Below are 21,929 nucleotides of genomic sequence, written 5' to 3' on the forward strand. Positions count from 1 at the left end.
TCGAAGTAGGGATTAGATTCTCCAGGCTTGGACTCGCAGCTGCCCTACCTCGCAGGGCTGTTGTGAGGATAGAGCGGGGAGAATGGGAATCGTGGGCGCTGCCTTGGAGTTAGGATTATCTCCAAGATCATTTTCATGTGGGCTATCGTCAAGGGACAGAAGAGCTGAAAGTATTTTGTGGGAAGGGCCAGCCCTGATGCCCATGGGTGCCTGCCTTCTCCCCTTCGGCTCTCATTCTTCATTTCTCATTTCCTTCCCCTCTACCATGACAAACGGCTCAGAAGACAGGATGTCCCATGAGAGAAAAGGCTGGTGAAAGCCTTTCCTTTTTTTCAAAAAATAAGTTTTATGATTATGATTATTACTATTATTTTCTACGAGCTACAAAACTAAAAAAAACTAAAACCGTCAGTCATCAGAGACATCAGAACTGCTGGGTCAGCCCCCCCCCCGCATTTTTTTTATAGCAACCCATAGACATATTCAAATCTGCGCATAGTCCCGTTTCTCTAGCCAATAATAAAAAGAGTCCCAGGTTTGACAGAAGTATGTATCCTCTTTCTGCTTCAGAGACAAAGTCAGCCTGTCCATTTCAGCCCAGTCCAGGATCTTTTTAAAAAGCAGTTCAGCAGAAGGTGGTTCTTCACTCCTCCTATGCTGGGCAAATACAATCCTTGCCGCAGTAATTACTACATGTAAATCAAATGCGGTGCCTGTTTGTCAACATCATCAGACACAATGCCTAATAAAAAGACTTCAGGTTTAAATATTAAAGATTTTTGTAACATTTCCTCAAGCCATTTATGTAGTTTAGCCCAATATTTTTTTGCCTTATGACAAGTCCACCACATGGGATAAAAAGTATCAGGTTAATGTTTGCCTTTCCAGGGAAAGCCTTCGGGCCGCAATTCTCGGCAGTGGCCACAGGAGGGCACTCCAGGCGCGCCACTGATGTCTACAACGGGGCTCTCGGGCGCAGGAGGCCGCAATTCTCGGCAGTGGCCACAGGAGGGCACTCCAGGCGCGCCGCTGACGCCTCCGTTGCTGAGCGTAGAGCCACACCGGGATCCCCGGCTGCACGAAGCCCACCCCACGCACGGGCCGGACGCTGCGGCCGCCCCCCGCCCCCCCGCTTTTGGGAAATTCGGGGACGGAGCCCCTTCGCCCCTCCTGGGACACGGGCTGGCGCTGGGGCTGGCTCTGAGCTTGCCGCGGATCTTTGTGGATGCCGCAATCCAATCCGGCTCTTCCCTTTCGCGGCTCTAGACACGCGCCTGCGCGGAGACAGGCCACTCCCAACATGCCCGAAGTGACGATCCAGACGGCATCTTGTTCGTAGCTTACAACAGGAAGTGTAGCCCTCCGCCATTTTAGTATGGCCGTCCTTGCAGAGGTATTCCATCGATGTACAAAGAGGAAGCGGTGCTGCTCCTGCCGTGTACACCTGACCCCAGGACGTTTTCTCCTACTCGGCGTCTCCTCGAAGTAGGGATTTGATTTTCTAGGCTTGGCCTCGGAGTTAACTCTAACCCAACCCTACTACACGGGTAAAGTTCCATTGAAAAGAGGGAGATTTTGAAAAAGACTTCCTTGAGTAGGTTTTTCTGCGCAGCTCATCATTTCTGCCCATTCTGAACAGATCCCAACTATCAGAATCATGCCAGGACACTTGGTTTTCCTAACCCTAACCCTACCCTGGTGCACACCCCTAACCCTAATATAGGGGTAAAGTTCCATTGAAAAGAGGGCAATTTTCAAAAAGCCTTCCTTGGGTACGTATTTCTGTGTAGCTCATCTTTTCTGCCCCTTCCAAACACATTCCAACCATCAGAATCACGCCAGTACACCTCGTTTTCCTATCCCTTACCCTACCCTGGTGCACACCCCTGCCCTAATATATGGGTAAAGTTCCATTGAACAGAGGGCCATTTTGAAAAAGCCTTCCTTGAGTAGCTTTTTATGTGCAGCTCATCATTCCTGCCCATTCTAAACACATCCCAACTATCAGAATCTTGCTAGGACACCTGGTTTTCCTAACCACAACCGCTAATATAGGGGTAAACTTCTATTGAACAGAGGGCAATTTTGAAAAAGACTTTCTTGAGTAGGTTTTTCTGTGCACCTCATCTCTTCTGCCCATTCTAAACACATCCCAACCGTCAGACTAAACCCAGGATGCCTCGTTTTCCTAACCCTAACCCTACCCTGGTGCACATCTCTGACCCTATTATAAGGGTAAAGTTCCATTGAAAAGAGGGCAATTTTGAAAAAGCCTTCCTTGAGTAGCTTTTCCTGTGCAGCTCATCATTTCTGCCCATTCTAAACACGTTCCAACCATCCAAATCATGCCAGGACACCTCGTTTTCCTAAACCTAACCCTACCCTGGTGCACACCCCTAACCCTAATATAGGGGTAAAGTTCCATTGAAAAGAGGGCAATTTTGAAATGGCCTTCCTTGAGTAGGTTTTTCTGTGCAGCTCATCTCTTCTGCCCATTCTAAACACATCCCAACTATCAGAATCATGCCAGGACACCTGGTTTTCCTAACCCTAACCCTACCCTAGTGCACACCCCTAACCCTATTATGGGGGTAAAGATCCATTGAACAGAGGGCCATTTTGAAAAAGCCTTCCTTGAGTAGCTTTTCCTGCGCAGCTCATCATTCCTGCCCATTCGAAACACATCCCAGCTATCAGAATCTTGCTAGGACACCTTGTTTTCCTAACCACAACTGCTAATATAGGGGTAAACTTCCATTGAACAGAGGGCAATTTTGAAAAGGCCTTCCTTGAGTAGGTTTTTCTGCACAGCTCAACTTTTCTGCCTATTGTAAACACATCCCAACCGTCAGAATCATGCCAGGATGCCTCGTTTTCCTAATCCTACCCTGGTGCACACCCCTACCCTATTATAGGGGTAACATTCCTTTTAAAAGAGGGCAATTTTGAAAAAGCCTTCCTTGGGTAGGTATTTCCGCGTAGCTCATTTTTTCTGCCCCTTCCGTATTCTCTGCTGGAGATGGGGAGGGGCAGACCAATTCACGCAAAGCAAGTGTCTAATGTGCTGCTGCCAAAGACCTTGGCAGCAGAATTGTTTCTGCAGATGCAGCCCGTGTGAGCAGGATACCCCGACACCTCCCTTAAACCTTTCCTGTTGACATTTCCGATGCAGCACCCTTTTATGAGTGACGGGTGGGGATAGGTTCCCTGATGCACCTGCTGAAGCTGCCGTCACTCCTTCCGTGCACCATGTCCCAGGTGGTAGGAGGCCACCCCTCCAAATACAGAAACAGCAGTGCCAGAATCCTCTAGATTGCTTTGGGCGCAGCCCACACATGTGCGGGCAGGAAGAGGGCCTACAACACCCACGGTTCCGCAGCGGGCTGGGGAATCACGTGTGGCTCAACATGCGTAGGCTTCCACCGTGATTCATTTTCCTCACCTTTCGTGATCCTGCTCCACCGCTGTCCAGCCTGCGATTTCGAGCCATCTGTGCTGATGACTACTAGACAATACTAACCACCCTTCTTACGTTTTGACCTTTCAGGGAGATGCTGGCAGTCCCATCATGCGTGAGGCCGACGCCAGGAAGAAGCTGCATGGGACCGTGAGGCGCTAGCTGTGCTGAGAAGGAGAAACCCACAGTCTAAACGGGGGTCCCATGGGTCGAATCGCACCTGAATGCAGCCCACGACAGGACCCAGAACCCTCCTAGATGAATGCGGGGACTTCCTTTGCAGCATGCTGGCATTCTTTCGTTGAAAGTTCACAGGCGAGCACAGAATGGAGTGGTCTTTCACATGAAAGTACCAACTTTCAGTCATTGGCAGTACAGCAGAAGGTTGCATAGGCATAATTTTGGGGCAAAGGGCCCCATGCTAGCCTCATTGAAATTAGCATGGAAAATTTCAAATGAGAAACATTTGGCTTTTAAGGAAAATAGATTATACTGGAAGGTATCCTCATCTCTACATTGGTGTAAGTATAGCTTCACGGGAACACCCTAGATTCATGAGATTAGAGTGCCTTATTTTAATATAACCTATCAATGGATCTATTTCAACAGCAATCACCTACACTGGAATTCAGACCCTCTCTTTGGTTCCCCAGGTCCTGTCTTAAGTCTTCCTGTCATTTTCTTGACCCTGTGCAGAATAGACCCTGTGTAGATGTTTTTTTACAAGGTGATTAAAGGACCCCACGGGTGCTTCATGGCAGGGGTGAGCAAAAGGCAGAGAGCCTCGTGCAGGGACCTTCTTTTGCCCCCTCTGCTGAACTGGGCAGGCTTGTGTAGCGCACAGCAGAGACCGGAGACCTAAACCGGGCTCACCGATTCCGCCTCTTTAGCAGAAGCTTGTAAACCAGTCCTGTGAAGTGGTGAGGAGGTTGCTGGGAATCTGACAGAATGGGCCGCTTGGGCAGCTTGGTTTGTTTTCCCCCTCCTGTCGTGCCCCCACACCCCGTTTCTGCCCATGTCCGCCTGTATCTGTGGGGCTGGGGGCTGCCATGGCAGGTTTGCCTCCTGAATCAAAGGTCAGATCTAACACGGAAGAGTGACTGAGATGGGGAAATTTGTCAGTGCTGAGAAATGGAAATGCACCTTATGCTGAGTGATTGTTTACCTTCTTTGTTTTACCATGGTACATCTGTCCAGCATACTTTTTTGTGGCATATGCTATGTTGGAAAGGACTTCCTGAAATCTTTGTTAGGCAGGTGTAACTCCGGTATAAATCTGCTACTACCATTAATGTGTAGTAGATGTAGTAGTTTAATGGCCGTCGAGGAAAGAACATAAACTTTACAATCGGGCGAGACAAGGGTACCTTCTGAGTCCCCTGGTCTATGCTTTGGCTTCGATCTTGTGCCATGTTCAGCTAGGAATGTCAGAGGACGCTCGTGACAGACAAGGATGCAGCATTGCATTTCCAAACTTGCTAGCCTTTGTCTTTCCAGTCTCAATTTTTCTTACCTAAAAACCCTTTAAAGTAGTAATATAATGTACTCTTAGTTTGGTTAATTTTCTCTTGGTCTTTCCAGAAAGAGTTTAATTTTGGAAACTGCCAAGTATCCCCTACCCTGCCACAAACACCACATTCCTACTCTCACGCCTGTCAGTTCTGAAGCTAGCCTGTAGTCCCCCTAGGGAAGAATTTAATTCCCACTGATGCAACTAAAAGCAAAAGGATTATCAGCAGTATATTTATTTTTAATAGAAATAAAGGAACAGATTAATTTAAGCTTAATTAAACTGGTATACTAGGCGATGTTCCCTCAAGTGGGGAAAAGCATCAGAGATACAAAATTCAGGTGCAGCTCTCCTGGCAGCCACTGTACACAGTGCTGATGGATGCTATCGGGCACCCTCTGCAAGGGCCATGCTCAACGTTCCAATCAGCGAAACATTCATGATGGCTCACTGCCTTCCACAAAGCCACTCTTGCTCAAGATGCAGACAAAAAGCAGCCAGAACATGAACAAGGGGACTAACAAAGGCTTAATTCAGGGTGGTACTGGCTGAGTACTTGAGAAAAAATAAGCACAAGCTGGTGCGGCGATACAGCATGATGCAGGGGGCTGGGAATGCAGTGGAACCGCATGAAGAGGGTGGATCTGTGCTGGACACGGCTGGCCCACCACTGGGCATGGAAGCTCTCCAAAGCAATCATGAAGCACCCAGTAAAAGGTGCTACTTTCCATAAAACTTCTTGTTCAACAGAAAAATGAGAAGATTAACATTAACTTTTGCACGGTCAAACAACTTCATGACAGCCACACCTTCATACTGCAGCTGCAACAGATCCTGTAAAGAGAAAGAGAGTGTCTGAATTCTGAATCAGAGATTGGGAGACAACAGTATCTATTTGGCATGCTTCCCACAAATGGGAAGCACCCGTGACAGTTTGAGGTGAGTCCAGGGTACAATCCTGTGCTTTTGTGCTACCTGGAACAAAACACTCTTTTCACAGAAGGTGGAGGCTGAGATACAAGCACTCTGACCTAGAAATTAAGCGTCAGGCAGATGTGAGGCTGAATCCTCCAAACACAAATTCACTCTTTTGAACTCACTATTTTCTGCTGCAATGGGACATTCACCAGAGAGAAGGAAACTCTGACGTTTGAAAAGCCAATAAACCAGAATCCAGGGACCCCAGTTAACTTGACCCTGGCACAAACTTGATGCCCTTAGAGCTAAGCTGGCTCTGATTTCCATCGCCAAAATAAGCCATTTTTTAAACTGTAAGGAAATGTATGCAAATCACACTTCTTGGGAAAAGAAGCTGAACAGTAGGCACACTTGAAGCTAAAACATGATTTGGACAAAGTTTCTCAGTACTTAAAAATACACAAACCAATCTTAGGGATGGAAATACACCAGCCCCTCCCCCCACCGCCCCCAGCCTGCTTCTGATCATCAAAGCACAAGCAAGCCAAGGCAGAGATGTACAACATTATACATGGTGCACAGAAAGTGGAGAGGGGGACATTTTTTTCCACCTAATATGAGAACCTGGGGTCTGGAATAGCTTTAAAAATTGGATTAAACAAACTAGTAACGGCTAAGGCTATATCAGTACTGGCACTTAGTCCTGATGGCTACATTGAGCCCCCAAGACTCAAGGCAGGTACTCAGAAATAGGAACAGGAGGGCGCTACTGGGCTCAGGATGCCTCCTGAGCAGAAAGCGGACTAAATGGACCTGCCTGGCAGAGCATGGCTTTTGTTAACCTTCTAAGGACAGAATCAAGATTCATACCTGATAATGTAGCATGAATGTCTCCATCGGAACACCCATGAACTTTGCTTTCACCTCAAAATCTCCAACTTCTTCTGTTGGACCAATTTCAAATATCACATTTTTAAATCTATGTAGATTGGAGACAAGAACAGGCATTTGTTATCACAATGTGTGGCTTCATGAAGTGAAGGGGGAGGAAATAGGAGGAGGAGGAGGATGGAGGTATGAAGTGAAGGCATCCTAACTGTAGTAGAGAAGTGCTGGTTTGACAGAGGTGGCAGTCCAACTTGGGTTCTCCATCAGAAGCTGCCCTCATATTAAGCCATCATCTCACTCATCTCTCTTATACCTGATACAATGAATGCTGAACAGATTCCCGGGTTCAGTAATAAGGCAGGATGAGAGAAAAGCAAAGCTTACTCGAGACAAGACTTGTTTGTCCCTCTTCTGGGATTAATTGCATCGCTTTCAAAATTTAGGGGAGTTCACTGATCCAACTTCAATGCCTGAGCAGCATGGAAAACTATCTCCAATTGGTACAGCAGCCCTAACCCTTCTTGACAGAAGTAACTGCCAAAGTTAATGGTATCACAGAATAGGCTTATCAAAGGGCATCTAGTCCAGCCCTCTCTGATAGAGGAAATCACCCACTGCTACAGCATCCTCAATAGGTCTTGCCTTTCATTCCATCAAGAACAGAGATTCGTGAACAAGGTGAATCATGTCTGTTCTTCTTGAGGGTTTTATGGGCTACATTTTCCTTTTGTATCTGTAGGGTGGCCCTACTTTAATTTATTACATTCCTAACTTAGGGTAACATATAGGAGATTTCAAAAAACAGTATTGATTCACTGATGCTCACATGCGCACAAATACGCATTCCTGACCTTGCGGTTTTCTCGGGGCATGCTGACACCTGGGTGAGGGTTGCCTCTGCACAGAGCTCCTTTGGCAATGGAGATACTCACTGACTAACTTGCAGGTCCTCAATCTCCAACAGGACACCCTTTTCATGGAGTCGGGCTGCTGTGTATTTCAGGAAAATCTTCTTACTCTTCTTTCCTTTCATCTCCCGTGGTTTTTTGGAGACCCTGATGAAAAGGAGGAAGAAGCTGTGGCCCTCTCTAGGTCCCCAGGAATTCCCTGTGTGCAGGGCTTGACAAGTGTCAGGCCAAGAATCTCTCTGGATTACAGCAGCTGGGGGCCCTTCTACCTTTATAAGGGTCACTGACACCCCGGGGAGTGGCAGGATCTCCCTTGCGAGCTCAGTCCTCCCCTTTGCCTCCAGATACCAGAAGTCTCTTTGCAAAACAGATCTTTACTGGGACTTCACAGCTACAAGACAAAGCAACTATCAAAGCTCTCCAGGAAGCTGGAGGAGATGCACACACTAAGAATGGCGGCTGCACTCAGCTAGGTACTTCTCTCCACAACCCTTTCCTTTCAGTAACTCTGGGGCTCCACCCTCAGGGTGGAGGGTGCACCAGTTGGTAGGATCTGCACAGGCCCCCTTAACTAGGCAGTTTGTCTTCCGATGTCTGGTTTTGGGGACCAAGTCCCCCCATCACCTTCTTCAACCCCTCCAGTCCATTCCAAAACATTCCCACTCTCCTAGTCAGCCTGCAAACCTGTGGGTGCTTTGGATCTCTCCAAGCTCTGTCTCCTCTCCTTGAGGATCCCAGTCCTGCTGGCCCCGAACCACTGCCTCCTGCTAAGTGCTGATCAGCCCCACTCTCTACACCACCATCACAGTACTATGGACGTCAGGTTCTTCTTCCACCCCTGGCTAATTTCTGTCTTCCTCCCAGTTGATTTTTCCCCCACCCTAGACCACTCCCAGGGTGTGCTGTGGACCAGATGAACTGGGCTGTCACTTACTTGCCCTTGCTGGCCAAGTTATCCAAGCAGGTTTTGATGTAACTCTTGTAGTAATCCACCTGTTCCCCATAAAAAGTAGCCTTGGAGTTGAGCGCATTGTAGGTCTGCTGAAGCTTCACTAGTTCTGCTTTTCTCCGCTGGCGATATCGCCGCTGATTCCGGATGTCCTAGGTGAGAAGCATATGGAAAAGAGGCTTCAATTATGGCGATAGTCTGGCAAGTTCTTTGTAAGACTGGGGGTTGGATCCAAACAGTCAGACACTGGAATGAATGGGGGTTAAGTTAGCTACGATGTTGTCTTCATGGATCTACCCTAATCATGAAGAAATCTGATCCACCCCTTGCCATTATTTGAGTCAAGGGGCCAAGACCCTCCCAGAGAGCAGCCACAGCTTCAGAGGCCTCAGGCTGAATGCCCAGCATCTCCAGGACTGGGTGAAAATAAAAATGTAAAAAAAAAAAAAAAAAATCTGCCTGAAAGCATGGAGAGCTGCAATGCTAGCCAGTGATGATAATACTGGGCTCAAGAGACCTGACTCAGTGGCTGTGTGTTGGTGGTGTGTGTTGGTGGTGTGTTTGGTAACGATCCAAACCTTCCTTTATCTGCCACACAACGACAATGGACCAGCTGCCTCAGCCAACCCAATGGCTCCTCCTGCTCCTTCTGGGCAGACCAGCGGTTCCCCAGCTCCCCTCAGCACCAACCTTTGCGACATCATTGATCAAATCCTGGTATTTGTTCTTTGGGTTCACTAGGCCCAGCTCAGCCAGCTTCTTCAGCCCTGCTTTGATCTTCTCCTTCTTCTCTTGAAGACTTAAATTGCTGTCCTCCTTGACTGCTTTCGATTTCTTCATCTTGTCTGGGGTTTTGGCATCTCGAATGGCCCGTCTCTGCATTGCCCTCTGGTGTTCAGTCTCCTAGGGTCAGAAGGGCCCAGAGCCAGGAATGTGAACCATTTCTTCGGATTCACATTCCCGCCCCTTTCAAACAAGGCAGAACCTGCTCCAGCTCTGCCCTTCCATCCTTGAACTGTCGCAGAGGCAGGAATGTCATTCGCACAGACACCTTCCCATACCTGCTCGGCAGTAGCTGGGGTCTCCAGGATCTCAGTCAATGTGTCTCCTGGCTGGAAACGGATTACATCGACAATTAAACGCTTTGTGCTGAAAAGAAAAAGGGGAAGAAAGATAAATACATGCTCTTCTTGTGCAAGGAATGGCTAGTGTGTGCCCCCCCCCCCAGATGCTGTCAGACCACAGGCTGCCCCAACCCACACCGTGCTGGCCAGAGGGTCAGATGCTGCCCTCCCCTATACACTGTGTGCAACCCAGAGCATCTCCCTTGCTGAGTTCCCAGTGGCGAAGAGAAGGCCGTTCCTGAAAACAGCCATTCTTGATGGCTCACAACATAGTGGCAGGAGAAAAAATCAACTGGTCAGCAGCTGACTGACTCTGACTCTTCAGTCCCCGTCAGCTGGCTGTGATAACTGCGTTGATTCGCGATACGCAAGTCCGTGCCACTGCTTGCAAGTCATAATGATCTGATTCGCATGTGCAAACAGCCCATGGGTTAAACAACCTGTTGCATGAGCAGGAGAGAGGTTTCTTGCTGGGCTAACTGCTGGGTTGTTAAACCTCTAAATGATGCACCGGGGGTGGCGCATCATGGGCAGCAATCTGCGAATGAGCTGATCACAGGATTCTTATGGAAGCAGGAACGGCTGGCATGCTGCGGACTGCACATCCACTCTCTCCTACTTCTGCGTGGCAAGTAGGTTGTTGCTACTTACAAACCAGCCCTATGACTGATGCACAGGAGAAATGCTGCCTGTGTCGAGTGCGAGCGCAACCCCGTCCAGCACAGGCTGAATCTCTCCTCCCTGGCCTGCCCTCTGACTGACAAGGAGCACCTCTGCCTCATCTGGATTAAGTTTCAGGTTGTCCGCCCTCATCCAGTACATTACTGCTGATGGACACTGACTGAGGACCAACACAGCTTCCTTGCAGTGAGATGGAAAAGAGAATTGGGGTGGGGTGCTAGCAGTGCACTGGTGACACCAAAACCCCAAACCTCACACTGTCTCTCCCAACATTTTCATTTATATGTTAAACAGGAGACATAATGGTGACCCATGGAGCTCCACAGGCCAGTGGCCAGGGCGTAAAACAGGTGTGCTCCAGCACCGCCTACTGGGCCCACCCTCCCCCCAGAAAGGAATGGAGCCACCGTAAGGCATTCCCTCCAATTCCCATCCCAACAAGAGGGATCCTGTGATCAATGGTATTGGAAGCCACTGAGAGGTCCAGCAGAACCAAGAGGGACACACTCTCCCCATCCAGTTCCGGGCACAGGTCATCCATCGAGGTGACCAAGGCTCTTTCTGTCCCCCAGCCAGGTCTATGGCCCGAATGAAATGGGTCAGGAGACTCTGCCTCCTTCAGGAGTCCCTGGAGCTAGAAGGCCACTGCTTGCTCCAATACCTTGCCCAAAAATGGAATATTGGAGACTGAGCAATAGTTGTCCGACATGGTGGGATCCAGGGAGGGCTTTCTTCAGCAGGGGTCTCACTCCCACCTCCTTCAGGCGAGTTGGGACCCTGCCTTGACTAAGAGAGGTATTAGCCACATCATATGGCCACTCAGTCAGTCCCACTCTGGCTGCTTGAATGAGCCAGGAAAAGCAAGCGGCCGGGACACGTCGGTCTTGCCTCACCAAAGATCCCGTCTACATCCTCAGGCCGTGCAAACTGAATGGCATCAAGCAGGAGCTGAACTTATGTCCCCTGGGACTGTATGAGCAGCAGCAGCCAAGCCAACAGCTCTGAGCGGCTTTGTCTGCAGCAGGCTGTCTGCAGGCCGACTCTGTCTGGCTTCTTCAGACATCAAATTGGCCTGCTATTTCCGCTTGCCCTCACTGCCTTCACTGGAGCGCGCATCCGTAACTTGTGCTGATCTAACGTGTGCTCAGAGAAAGAGCTGTTGCCAAACAGACAACCAACTGGTATCCACACGTTGCGGACCCAAATCTTTCCCTGCCCCGACCTCACAAGCCAACTGAAAGAAAGGAGCTTCCCTGAGGTTAGCTTTTCCACCGGTGTGAGATCATCAGCTACTTGCCTTAAAGCAACTTGATCTGAGCTGTCCCATGAATCTGAGACCATGTGGTCTGTGTCCCATCTGTGAGCAGGGTCCCGGCATTTTTTCTTTGCTGCTGTCATGAAAATCCCATTGCATACTGACTCCTGCTTTTTCCCATTCTTTAACCTGAGTAGGCTTATTGGAGTGGAAAACTTCTGGGTAGCTGCAACAGGAGAACCCCGATCGCCTCCAATACCCCAGCATCCACTTACTTCAGAAGAATTGTCTTTGCATCCATCTCAGCATTCTCATCCCCAGGAACATCAAATTTATTAGTCAGTGTAAGAGACACTTCTGTTTTAGCCAGCATCTCCTTGCTGGGATCATTCATGCTGCCTGTTCCTTCTCCTAGGATATAAAAATGGATGTTTGCCCTGTTATCCTTTCCACATTAATATTATTATTTGGGGGGGGTGCAAAAATGCAGATACAATAAAATAAGTTTTATTTTGCAAAGCTAGCAGTTGTACAACTCTGGAAAGCTTTTACATAGTTAAATAGAATGGATACTGCTTAAAGCAAGGGTCCTCAAGCTTTTTCAACAGGGGGCCAGTTGAAAGGTGGCGGCGGTGGGTGCAGGCGCGCTCAGAGGGAGAGACGGGCACAATCACGGGCGCGCTCGGGGAGACTGATGCAATTGTGGGCACACGCACATGCGCTGAGGCAACGGTGGCAGTGGGCACGCGCGGCAAGGCGGCAGCTTGCTCGCTCGGAGATTGTTTTCCCTGAGCAAGTCCAAAACCTGAGGCGGGCCGGATAAATGGGCATGGAGGGCCGGATCCAGCCAACGGGCCATAGTTTGAGGACAAATGGAGCCTTGGCAACACATGATAGAAATCTCTGGGCGGGGCCATGCTCAGCAGAAATTGTCTCCCAGCATTTATCAGGGAAACTGAAGTCCCCCATGATGACTACATCATTCTTCCTGGAGGTTTTGGCATGTTGCTTTTCAAAGGCTGCGTCCTTGTCCTCTTCTTGACTGGGTGGTGTCAGAGTCCGCGGCAGGCAGGGGCACCAGGATTCTTTGCTCTCTTTAAATTAAGCCAGATGCTTTCAATGGAGCTACTAAGCTCTTCTTGTATTCTGTGCAGAGAGATGTGTCTCTTGCATATAGTGGACTCCACCTCCCTTTTTGGCCCTTGTTTTTCTTGAACTGGATCCATCAATAGTGGCACCCAGACTATGGAATACGCTCCCCAGAGAGGTCCACCTGGCACTGACGTTATATTCCTTCTGGCGCCAGGTAAAGACCTTTTTATTTAACCATCAATTTAATAATCAAGGGTTTTAGATGTTTTAAGATTTTTTATTCTCTGTTCTCACAGTTGCGTTTTCTATTTTCTCTTCCTTTTCCTTTTAGTTGATAATGTTCAGTTTATATGCTTTTAATAAGTGTGGTTTTATTATTGTATTATTTTAATTTTATACTATGTAAGCTGTCCTGAGTGCTTTTGTGGAAGGATGGGATACAAATGTTTGTAATTAATAAATAAATTGTGGAGTTCCTGTCCTGTGAGTCATTCCACCAATCTTCAGCTATTCCTGTAAGATCACGACTGCCCTCGTCTGCTATGAGCACAAGTTCATGTTGCAACCTGGTTCAGCTGCCACAGCAGGACTAACAGTAAAGTCCATGCATCAACCTAGAAGAAAACTCAGAAGGGAGGGCATCTTCTCCCTGATACTGTTAAAGGTGAAAGAACCCCTCTGCAAAGAGAGTTCTTAAAATGCCTCTCTCACAAATGTGGAGTATCAACATTGGTGTTCAAATAGTTTGTGGCTGACAGATTTAACATTGATTAAAAACACATAACCCTCCATGCAAGTTTCTCATTAACAGATCAAAAAAGCTCACCAATCAGAGATTCAATGGTGGACACTTCCCCCAGGTCATCCAGAAGTTCGTGAATGGGGTCATTGTGCTCAGGGGCAATTGCATCCTGGTGATCCAAAAGCAGCTGGTTTGAGGGTAACAGAGATACCTGATTAGCTGGTATTGCTTCTGATTTCTACTCTTCTTCCGTAAACGCTTTTCTGCTGCATTTGGTAGAGGCTTCCAGATTTGACCAAATGTATGAAGAAAATATGCAACAGACTTACCGTATGTGTATTGATAATTTCTCCAATGGAAATATAAATCACTGGTTTTGTCAAAGTCACCAGGTCGGAATATTCATCAACATTAAACTTATCTTGCAGTTCCGGGACCTCACAAGCAGCCTGGAAAAAGCGCCTTTCAAAAGATGGAGAGAGAGGCTTAGTTACAGCAGGTGTGGGGACAGTGATTATGCCAAAAGTTTCACAGAGAACAATACCCAGAACCAGGAGCAGAGACTCACAAGTAGTCAGGACATGGAAGAAAGATGTCTAGATTAAGTCAATGGAGAGAGTTAACCCCAGACTGCAAGTCCACGTTAAACCAAGCAAGCCCAGGCTACTTTTTTAAGCTTTGTGTGGAGCTCGACATGGGCCTAAAAAGTTTCTGCACGTGTGAACACAATCCAGCATGCCGTAAAGTAATGCATTAGGTTTACAGGGGCTCCAGCCAGGAGACCACACAGGGCAATCTATGGCAGCACTTCATTCTGAACAGAAAGGTAAAAAGCTGGGCAACAGGGCCAGGAGCTTGAAAGCCTGGAGGCAGTGGCGGCAGGAGCCCTGCAAGGCTGGGGAGGGCAGCTGGAGCAAGACAGGCTCTCCTGCCTGTGCTCCATGCGCTGCCTCAGTGTTCCTGGCTTGCCTTCTGTGAAATGGGTGCTGCTTTGCTCTGCAGCTGCAAGCATGTGCTCTGGCATTAATGCCTGGGGAAAATGGCGGTGTTCGTTGCAGGCAGGGAAGAAGCCCTTGTTCTTTTTCTATGTTTTGGTTAACAAGTAAGCCAACAAGATGTTTTAAGCACAGTGTGAGAATTTATTTCTACTTTTCAGTCATGAAGAACCTCTGCTCTGCACAGAGAAGTTCCCAAGTTCAGTCCCTGGCAGCTTCTGCTGTTAAACAGAACCACGTACAAGGAGACAGGAAAGCCATTCTCTACCGGAGGCCCCAGGGAGCTGCTATTAATCGAATAGGGCAGTGCTGACCTGGCTCTGTCCGACTTGGTTATTTTGCAGCTTTACGCATCCCTAGTTCACTCACACTGAGGAGCAAAGCAGCATTTAAGCTGCTTCTGTTTCACCTCTGAAATGCCTCTACACTATATAGCCTCACTTTTTAACTTTCACTACTATCTCTGTATTGGGCTCATTATACACAAAGGCTTTATTTATGCTCCTGCAAGATTATGTTACCAAGAACATATTTTCCCAGGAGGGTCTGTGGACACCCTCTACATGTTTGGGTCTCCCAGTGGAACTCTTTCTCAGAATATAATACCCTGAACAGCAGTAGTTGTGACAACTAAAATACAGGGAGATTCATGCTTCTGGAGGCCCTGTGACCTTCACTTTTAAGCCCAGGGCTCCACAATTCATCAGTAGGTTTGCATGCCTGTAGCCCCATGTGCACACACAAAGTACATAGTCAAAGAAGCCTTGCATGAATGCAGCCACAGACCTGCAGCAGCCCCTCACCTTTGCCTATTGAAAGCAACCTGCCTGTGGGGCTGCCCTGAGGAAGGTGTGTCCTGCTTCCTGGAGGTACAGAACGTTTCACTGCATTTATAACAGCCTCGTTACTTTCAAGATAATGTCTCCACTCTCTATTACCTAGAATTCCCTACCTGAATTTTTGATAAGAGAGAGAGAGATACTCATTAATGACACCAAGATGCGCATTATCTCCAAGGAACATCTTATTTGACGCCGCATGCTGCAACATTTTTGCAATTGAGCCGAGGTTTCGCCGTTGGTCTGTAGTTAATTGTCCACCAGCTGACAAGTCGATGATGTCAAAGGCATCGGGCGCCACGATGGCTGGGTTCATGTAGCGATAGTACAGAAGATTGCCCACAATCTGTGGAGAGAGGACATCACAAGGGCCTCAGCGGCTTCCTTGTAACCACGGCTGTCTAACATAAGTGTTCACTACTTCTGTCCTCCAAATTCCAACCTGCTCAGCTTCAAGACATACAGAGGGGAGACAACAAGTGCTCAGAAGGAAAAGAAAGTTGCAGACTTTTGTAGCAGAATAGCAGCTGCTTTTTTCATGTTGAGGCTATTTAGCTAAAAACTGGGAACCTTTCTTCTCAGAAACAGAAAAGGCAAGGAAATGTGCATTTTAAGCACTCCTTGGAGGGACCATCTCCACGTTTACTGTGGCTATATAATTGTTTTCGACACAGCATACTGGCAAGCCAGAGAGGGCAGGAAAGCCCACCTTAACTGTTCTTGCTTCCACGTCTGTTCCTACTCCTGCCTCGGGGCTTGAAGAAAACTAGGCAGAGGGACAGCTGGACAAAGGGAAGAGTCCATCATCCACTGCTTGACTTCACCATCCTTTAAAAAAATGAAATAGGTATCTGCCTATTGGGGCTGGGGAATCATGAAGTGCCTGAAAATTGGGAAAGGGGTGAAATGGCATGCAACTAAGCTGTGAGGACGCACCAGCGGAATAGCTGAGGGGCCATTCTGGACAAGACCCTCATAAGGCGCTGCCTCACAAAATCTCCACCGCTGTTCTGCAGTCATTGGAAGCTACTCCGGAGAGACATGGTGTTTCCCACCTAAACGTACGCTTAAAAAGGTTAATTCACCTGCAGAGAAAGCCTAGATTCGATGCCTCAGTGTGGGAAAGCACAGAACTAGAAGAGAGAAGAAAACAGCATTCAGGTCTTCAGGGTGCAAGATTGCTTTCTATCTTTAAAGAGAAACTGCCAGGTATGACTCACGGTGACCATTGCTAATGCACGTTACAACCGAGACATGAATAAAAGGTAGGGTCACAGAACCAATTCATGCAAGTAAAAGGTTGCCATGGTGAATTTTCTTGGCTTTAAGAGCAGCAAAGGTGGCAGAGTTTCCAAGAACAGGGTGCCACTGACCGACCATCACACACCCCAATGCTATTTTAACATCTTTTTTTTTCACCTGACACGCTCTCTTTAAGAAAGGAAGGAGGAGCTGGCACAGGCTGCCGCTGAAAAAGCATCATCTTCCCTTGGAGAGAAGAAGCGCAGCAGAGACAGACAGAAGTGGCAGAAGCAGCAGACGTGTCCCCTCAGCTCAGCACTCAGCTCACCCTGCGCCTCTCCCTGCTTGAGCCCAGCCAGGCTCTTGGCAAGACCCAAGAGAACAGAGGGCGGCTTCCTCACCTTCAACAGTTCATCTTCACCGGCATCTGGGAATTTTTCATGAAGAGAATCTTTCAGGACTTTGGCAATGAAGCGCATTCCGTAACTGCACAAGGGACAAGAGAGAAAGTGAGAAGGCAGGGAAGGGAATCTTTGCTCATGTTAGCCTTAGCAGCAGCTTGTGGAACTCACGGGATCTTTTCCAGGGAGCTAATAATGGCCAGCAGGAATTTGTCTGTCACTGTCCGCATGTTCCGAATGGAAGCATCCAGGCGTGTCTTCACTTCTTCATGGGCTAGGGCTTGCTCCGGTGTAACATCATAAGGCAGCTTGCTGTTTGAAAAAACCACAGAAGCAGGTGAGCCTTGAAGGGTTCAGACAGGCCCTGCTGCACCTTTTCAATAGGGCCAGGGATCTTCTTCAGCCCAAAGGCTGAATTCAGATTTGGAAAAGCACTGCAGTGATGAGAAGGGCTTAAAGAAAGGAGCGAGGGGCAACACTCCCCAAAAATCTCTGAACAAAGGACAGCACTGCACCTTTGCTTTGGAAACACCTCTGCGAAGGCCAGCAGGCTTCTAAACTGAGGAGCAAACTGCACACAAGCAGCTGAAGAGGAAAGGAGGGGAAGGGCCGGCATTCCTCCCATGCACTCCTGGAACAAGAACGGGAGGGGCTCCCACCCAGCTAAGCACCTGGCTGCAGAAACTTCCCAGGGAAAGCCTTCATGCAGGCACGAAGCCCATGTGTGTGGCACGCAGAGAACTTGACAGTGACCCAGTGCACTAAAGTAGGAGGGAAGGAGGAGGAAGCCCTCTCTTAATTTCCCTCCCTGTGGGATTGGTGAAAAGGGGGAGGGGGGGGGAAGGCAGCTTCTAGAGCCCATTTGCTCTTCTCTGGATACAGAAGCACCAAAAGCAGAGAGTTGCTTTTGAAAGAGGATGGTGTCCCTGCCCTTCTCCCCAGGGGCTGACAGGAAGAAGCTGCTTGTCATGGCCTCAGCCATGTTGCCTGCTGGGTTCTAAGCTCATCGCAGTGTTCCAGGGAACAACACCGGTAAGGTGGAATACACCTTAAGACAAAAGCTGTAACGTGCCCACTAAAAAGAAAAGAAACATCTCTTATGCATTTGTGAATGGACTGATTTTTCATTTGCTGGAAAGGTGCATTTCTGATAATGGCTACAAGTCACATAACCCAATGAACTCACAAAACCCAGCAGGAACTGTGATGCATTTGTCTTGGGCTGTTTCACCAGATCTTTTTGGAACACTGAATATACCAAACAACAAGAAATCTTGAGTATGAAAAGTGCCCACACCTGGCCTCTCCTGTCTGCGATTCCATCTGATTGACCCACGACTTGTATATATCCACTGGATCCGTTTTGATGTTGAGGGACTTGTCCTCCATGATTTCCTTCACAACAGGAGCTAGGATCTGCCTCAAGGCATTCTGTCCACGAGCACCGCGGTTGAAGCTCACCACCATCTTGATCACGGTGGGGTTTCCAGTTACAATTTCCTGTACTTGATCCACCTTGGATCTGGAAGAAGAAAAGAACACCCCCCACCAGTCAAACAGTCTGACTCCAACAGTGGTCAGGCAGTTGTGACTCCTGTACAATTCATAAACAAGACATGATGCCAATGGATGTTGTGTGCTTGGCCCAGGATCTGATATTTGCAGATACAATATTAGTGGAAATGCAAGTTTTGTGACTCTGTCTAATCCATTTTTCTTTCTTTTTTATATCAGACAATGCAGCAGTACCACTACCATAATGTGGTGAATAAATCCTCTAAATCATGGTTGGAAAAATAGGACTCTCCAGATGCTGTTGGCTTTTAATTCATATCAATCTGAAACAGCATAGTCAGTGACTAAGGATGATGGGAGCTGCAGTCCAACAACATCTGGAGGGCAACAGTCTTCCCACCTTTGCTATGAATTAATTATGCATTGTGCCTGCCTGAACCTCTTGCCAATCAATTCCTGTTTTTAGTTTTATGCATTCCAAAGTCCATACATGCAACTTTGCAAGACCAGCAAAAAGCAGGATGTGGGGAATGGGAAGGAAGAAGCTAATTCCTCAGAATTATAGGAGTGGAGATAGGGTAACTTACTCAAGGCTTAAAGCATTATCTACAAGATGCAATTCCACTTTGGATACAGACAAAAGATGGCTAGCTTTGCTGATTGTAAACTGGAGTACACCAATGCTCCCCATGCATGATAGGACCATGGTAAGGTGATCAAAGAGACATGAGCATGTCTGCTGTAATTTCCAAATAGTTAAACCCTCAAGGTGAAGCAGAACCAGTTTGAAGATGCCAAGGAGGGATTCCCCCATGGGAAGAATGTTTCTCAACAGTTGTGAAGCAACTGCTAGTTCCAGAAAAAAAGTTTGAGGGGAGATGACTGTCAATTTAGATATATCCTTACATGACAGTCTGTCATTGAGTTTCTAGGAATTAGTTAAATGAAAGGCCTACTTGATCTCTTCCTGCAGTGCAGTCTTGAAGAGGCGCAGTAACAGGTATTCTTCTCTCTGATTTGATGCATAGTTGTACAATGTGAAGATCACAGAATCCATGAACTTTGTGGATTTGTTCTGTGGCATTTGGAAAATCAACTTTGCCAGGTAAGTTGGGTTCGTCTACAGCGAAATAGGAAAGAGACCATGGAGAAACTCGTAGGGAAGACAAGACAAAGAGTCACCTGCTGAGGAGAATGAAAGGAGGCAACCCCTCCCTTACCTGCAACAAGTAAAAGAGATGTTGGTAGGCTTCCAGCTTTTCCCTCTTCTCTTTGCTCAGAGCCTTCAGGCCTCCCCTTTGTTTGTTTAGCATCATCATGTCTGAGAGTTGCTCTTTGTTCTTTTTAGTAAGCTTCTTACTATGAGATACAACATCCTGCAAGGAGGAATGCAAGGTGGGTTCAGGCCAGTCCTCCCATTCATACCTGCCTTGCATCCTATCCATGGGGGCTTGGGGTAGACAATGCTAATTTTAAAAAATGCCATGGAGCCAACTGGGTGACTTTGGGCCAGTCACAGACTCTCAGCCCAACCTTCCTCACAGGGTGGTTGTTGTGGGGATAAGATGGAGGAGAAGAATGATGTAAGCTGCCTTGAGCCCTTTGTAGGAAAAAGGCAGGATATAAATCGAAAAGTAAATAAATAAATAAATCTAAGATTACTCAGGCAGATTTGGAAATTAACCACATTACTGATGTGCCTAGCTTTTTAGAAGCACCTTCTGGCCATTAGACCCATGATTTTCTTCCATGTCAAATAATATTAGTAAATTGTCAATGAATTAGTAAATGACAATACAGTGGTATCTTGGCTCATGAACTTAATCCATTCCAGGACTCTGGTCGTCCCCAAATTTGTTGTGAGCCAAGTCAAATTTGCCCATAAGGTTCAGTGTAAATAAGGTTAATCCATTCTGTAACTATTTTTTTTTTATCACTAACATTTGAAGCAAAGAACAACAAAGATCGCAGCCATCTCCCTGCCCACCCCCCACCGTAGCACAACCGCAATTGTGCCCGTCTTCCCTGCATGAACATGACTGTGATTGCAGCACAGATGGGCGCGATTGTGGTCATGCTCGGGCAGAGAACATGGGCGCGATCGCGGCCATCCCCCCGCAAGCACGATTGCGGCCATCTCTCCTCCCCCAAGCATGATCGCGGTCACGCTTGTGCAGGGAAGACTGGCGCGATCATGATCATCACCGAATGCAGAGTTCGTGACCTGAGGCAATTTTTTTTCTGAAATGTCTGTTTGCAACCCAATTTGGTCATGAACTAAGGTGTTTGTGAGCTGAGGTACCACTGTACACAGATGCTGAGAACTGTGGTGCTTTTCAGTGCTACACAAGTGAAGAAATGAATTCCAGCCCTGGAGATGTGGGTATTGCCTTAATTGTTGTGGGTCAGGTTGTCTGCCAACAGCTGATGGAACAACCTTCAATTCAGAGATGGGATATCTGTGACTGCAGAAAAGCATCAGGAAAAGAAGCTGGCCACCGCACTCAGCTTATAATTCTCAGGAGGGTGAATCTCAGCAGCATTCAGATGCAGCACATGCATTATTGATAGCCATCAGACCAATTTTTGCTGTGTTTTAGGGGTTTAATTTTGTGGCACATCCAGAGGCTTTGGCAACTAGGCAGATTAGTTGTGGAATAAATTTATGAGCTTCTACCGGGAAGCTCATTAAAGTATTCCTATGGAATTGTTTTTGCCAAAACACCTTTAGAATCCACTCTGTATCTCTACCGTCACTTGTGTCCAGCCTGGAAACACCATGGCAGGGCCAAGCAGCCTCCTTCCTAGGAGAATGAGCTGTACCTGCAGCGTGATTTTGTTTTTCACCAGCAGCCCAATCTTTATGTCCATTAGGTTGAGGTCATTCTCCAGTTGCTGATTGGACCGAATCAAGGTCACAACCTCCTCACGCATTTTCATTAGGTCCAGCTCTTCTTGAAAATCTTGATCGCTTTGATCCAGCAAGTGGACAAACTTCCGGACCACAGCCATCGGGGGGTCTTCAGCGTTGACTGCGGAAGGAAGAGACGCTAACGAACAACAGTGGAGGAATTTGATGCTGGAACTGCCTTATTTGAATTTGGGTGTTTCCCATTCTTGTAAAAGAAAGCAGATTGCTAGAAGTAAACGACGTGGAGTGTCAAGCAGACAGGTATGGCCTCTGAGCAGCTAGGAAACCATTAGACCACATAAGTGGCACCATGGCTATTGCCACGGTGATCTTGCAGACCAGTTATCAAAGGACCACCAAAAGGGTGGGAGTGCATTTCCCATTCTAGATCGCAGGTTTTGCTCTTCCAAACTACTGTCCCACACCAACACTTCATGTGGAGCAGGGCAAAGCAAGGAATGCAGCTTATGGCTGCCACACAGGGGAACTGCCAGATTCCTCA

At 47.6% G+C, this 21,929-nt stretch overlaps 1 protein-coding gene and 2 long non-coding RNA genes across 4 annotated transcripts in view; 2 read left to right on the forward strand and 1 right to left on the reverse strand.

Moving 5' to 3' along the window:
- LOC123030711 overlaps positions 1-329 on the forward strand; it is a 2,123-nt gene extending 1,794 nt beyond the window's left edge. Inside the window, exon 2 of the long non-coding RNA XR_006416155.1 lies at positions 40-329. This is a non-coding gene — a long non-coding RNA (uncharacterized LOC123030711). The remainder of the gene's footprint in view (positions 1-39) is intronic.
- A 672-nt stretch (positions 330-1,001) lies between these two features.
- On the forward strand, positions 1,002-4,610 carry LOC123030712. Of its 2 annotated transcripts, none has more exons than XR_006416156.1 (2): positions 1,002-1,547; positions 3,548-4,610. It is a non-coding gene; the product is annotated as an uncharacterized LOC123030712 (long non-coding RNA). The 2 variants fall into 2 exon arrangements; XR_006416157.1 differs by having other exon boundaries at positions 1,002-1,485.
- A 576-nt stretch (positions 4,611-5,186) lies between these two features.
- Positions 5,187-21,929, reverse strand: part of IQGAP1 (IQ motif containing GTPase activating protein 1) — a 50,999-nt gene continuing 34,256 nt past the window's right edge. Inside the window, exons 23-38 of the mRNA XM_044444823.1 lie at positions 21,340-21,548; positions 19,737-19,892; positions 19,473-19,636; positions 18,299-18,523; positions 17,173-17,313; positions 17,002-17,086; positions 15,472-15,704; positions 13,854-13,986; positions 13,609-13,711; positions 11,966-12,101; positions 9,692-9,779; positions 9,321-9,533; positions 8,616-8,782; positions 7,706-7,828; positions 6,756-6,864; positions 5,187-5,801 (exon numbers count right to left, since the gene is read on the reverse strand). Coding sequence (XP_044300758.1) covers positions 5,688-5,801; positions 6,756-6,864; positions 7,706-7,828; positions 8,616-8,782; positions 9,321-9,533; positions 9,692-9,779; positions 11,966-12,101; positions 13,609-13,711; positions 13,854-13,986; positions 15,472-15,704; positions 17,002-17,086; positions 17,173-17,313; positions 18,299-18,523; positions 19,473-19,636; positions 19,737-19,892; positions 21,340-21,548 — 2,399 coding nt within the window. The 3' untranslated portion in view covers positions 5,187-5,687. The remainder of the gene's footprint in view (positions 5,802-6,755; positions 6,865-7,705; positions 7,829-8,615; positions 8,783-9,320; positions 9,534-9,691; positions 9,780-11,965; positions 12,102-13,608; positions 13,712-13,853; positions 13,987-15,471; positions 15,705-17,001; positions 17,087-17,172; positions 17,314-18,298; positions 18,524-19,472; positions 19,637-19,736; positions 19,893-21,339; positions 21,549-21,929) is intronic.

Source organism: Varanus komodoensis, unplaced genomic scaffold, assembly GCF_004798865.1.
Source record: "Varanus komodoensis strain SLA01 unplaced genomic scaffold, ASM479886v1 scaffold46_1, whole genome shotgun sequence".
NCBI lineage: Eukaryota > Metazoa > Chordata > Lepidosauria > Squamata > Varanidae > Varanus > Varanus komodoensis.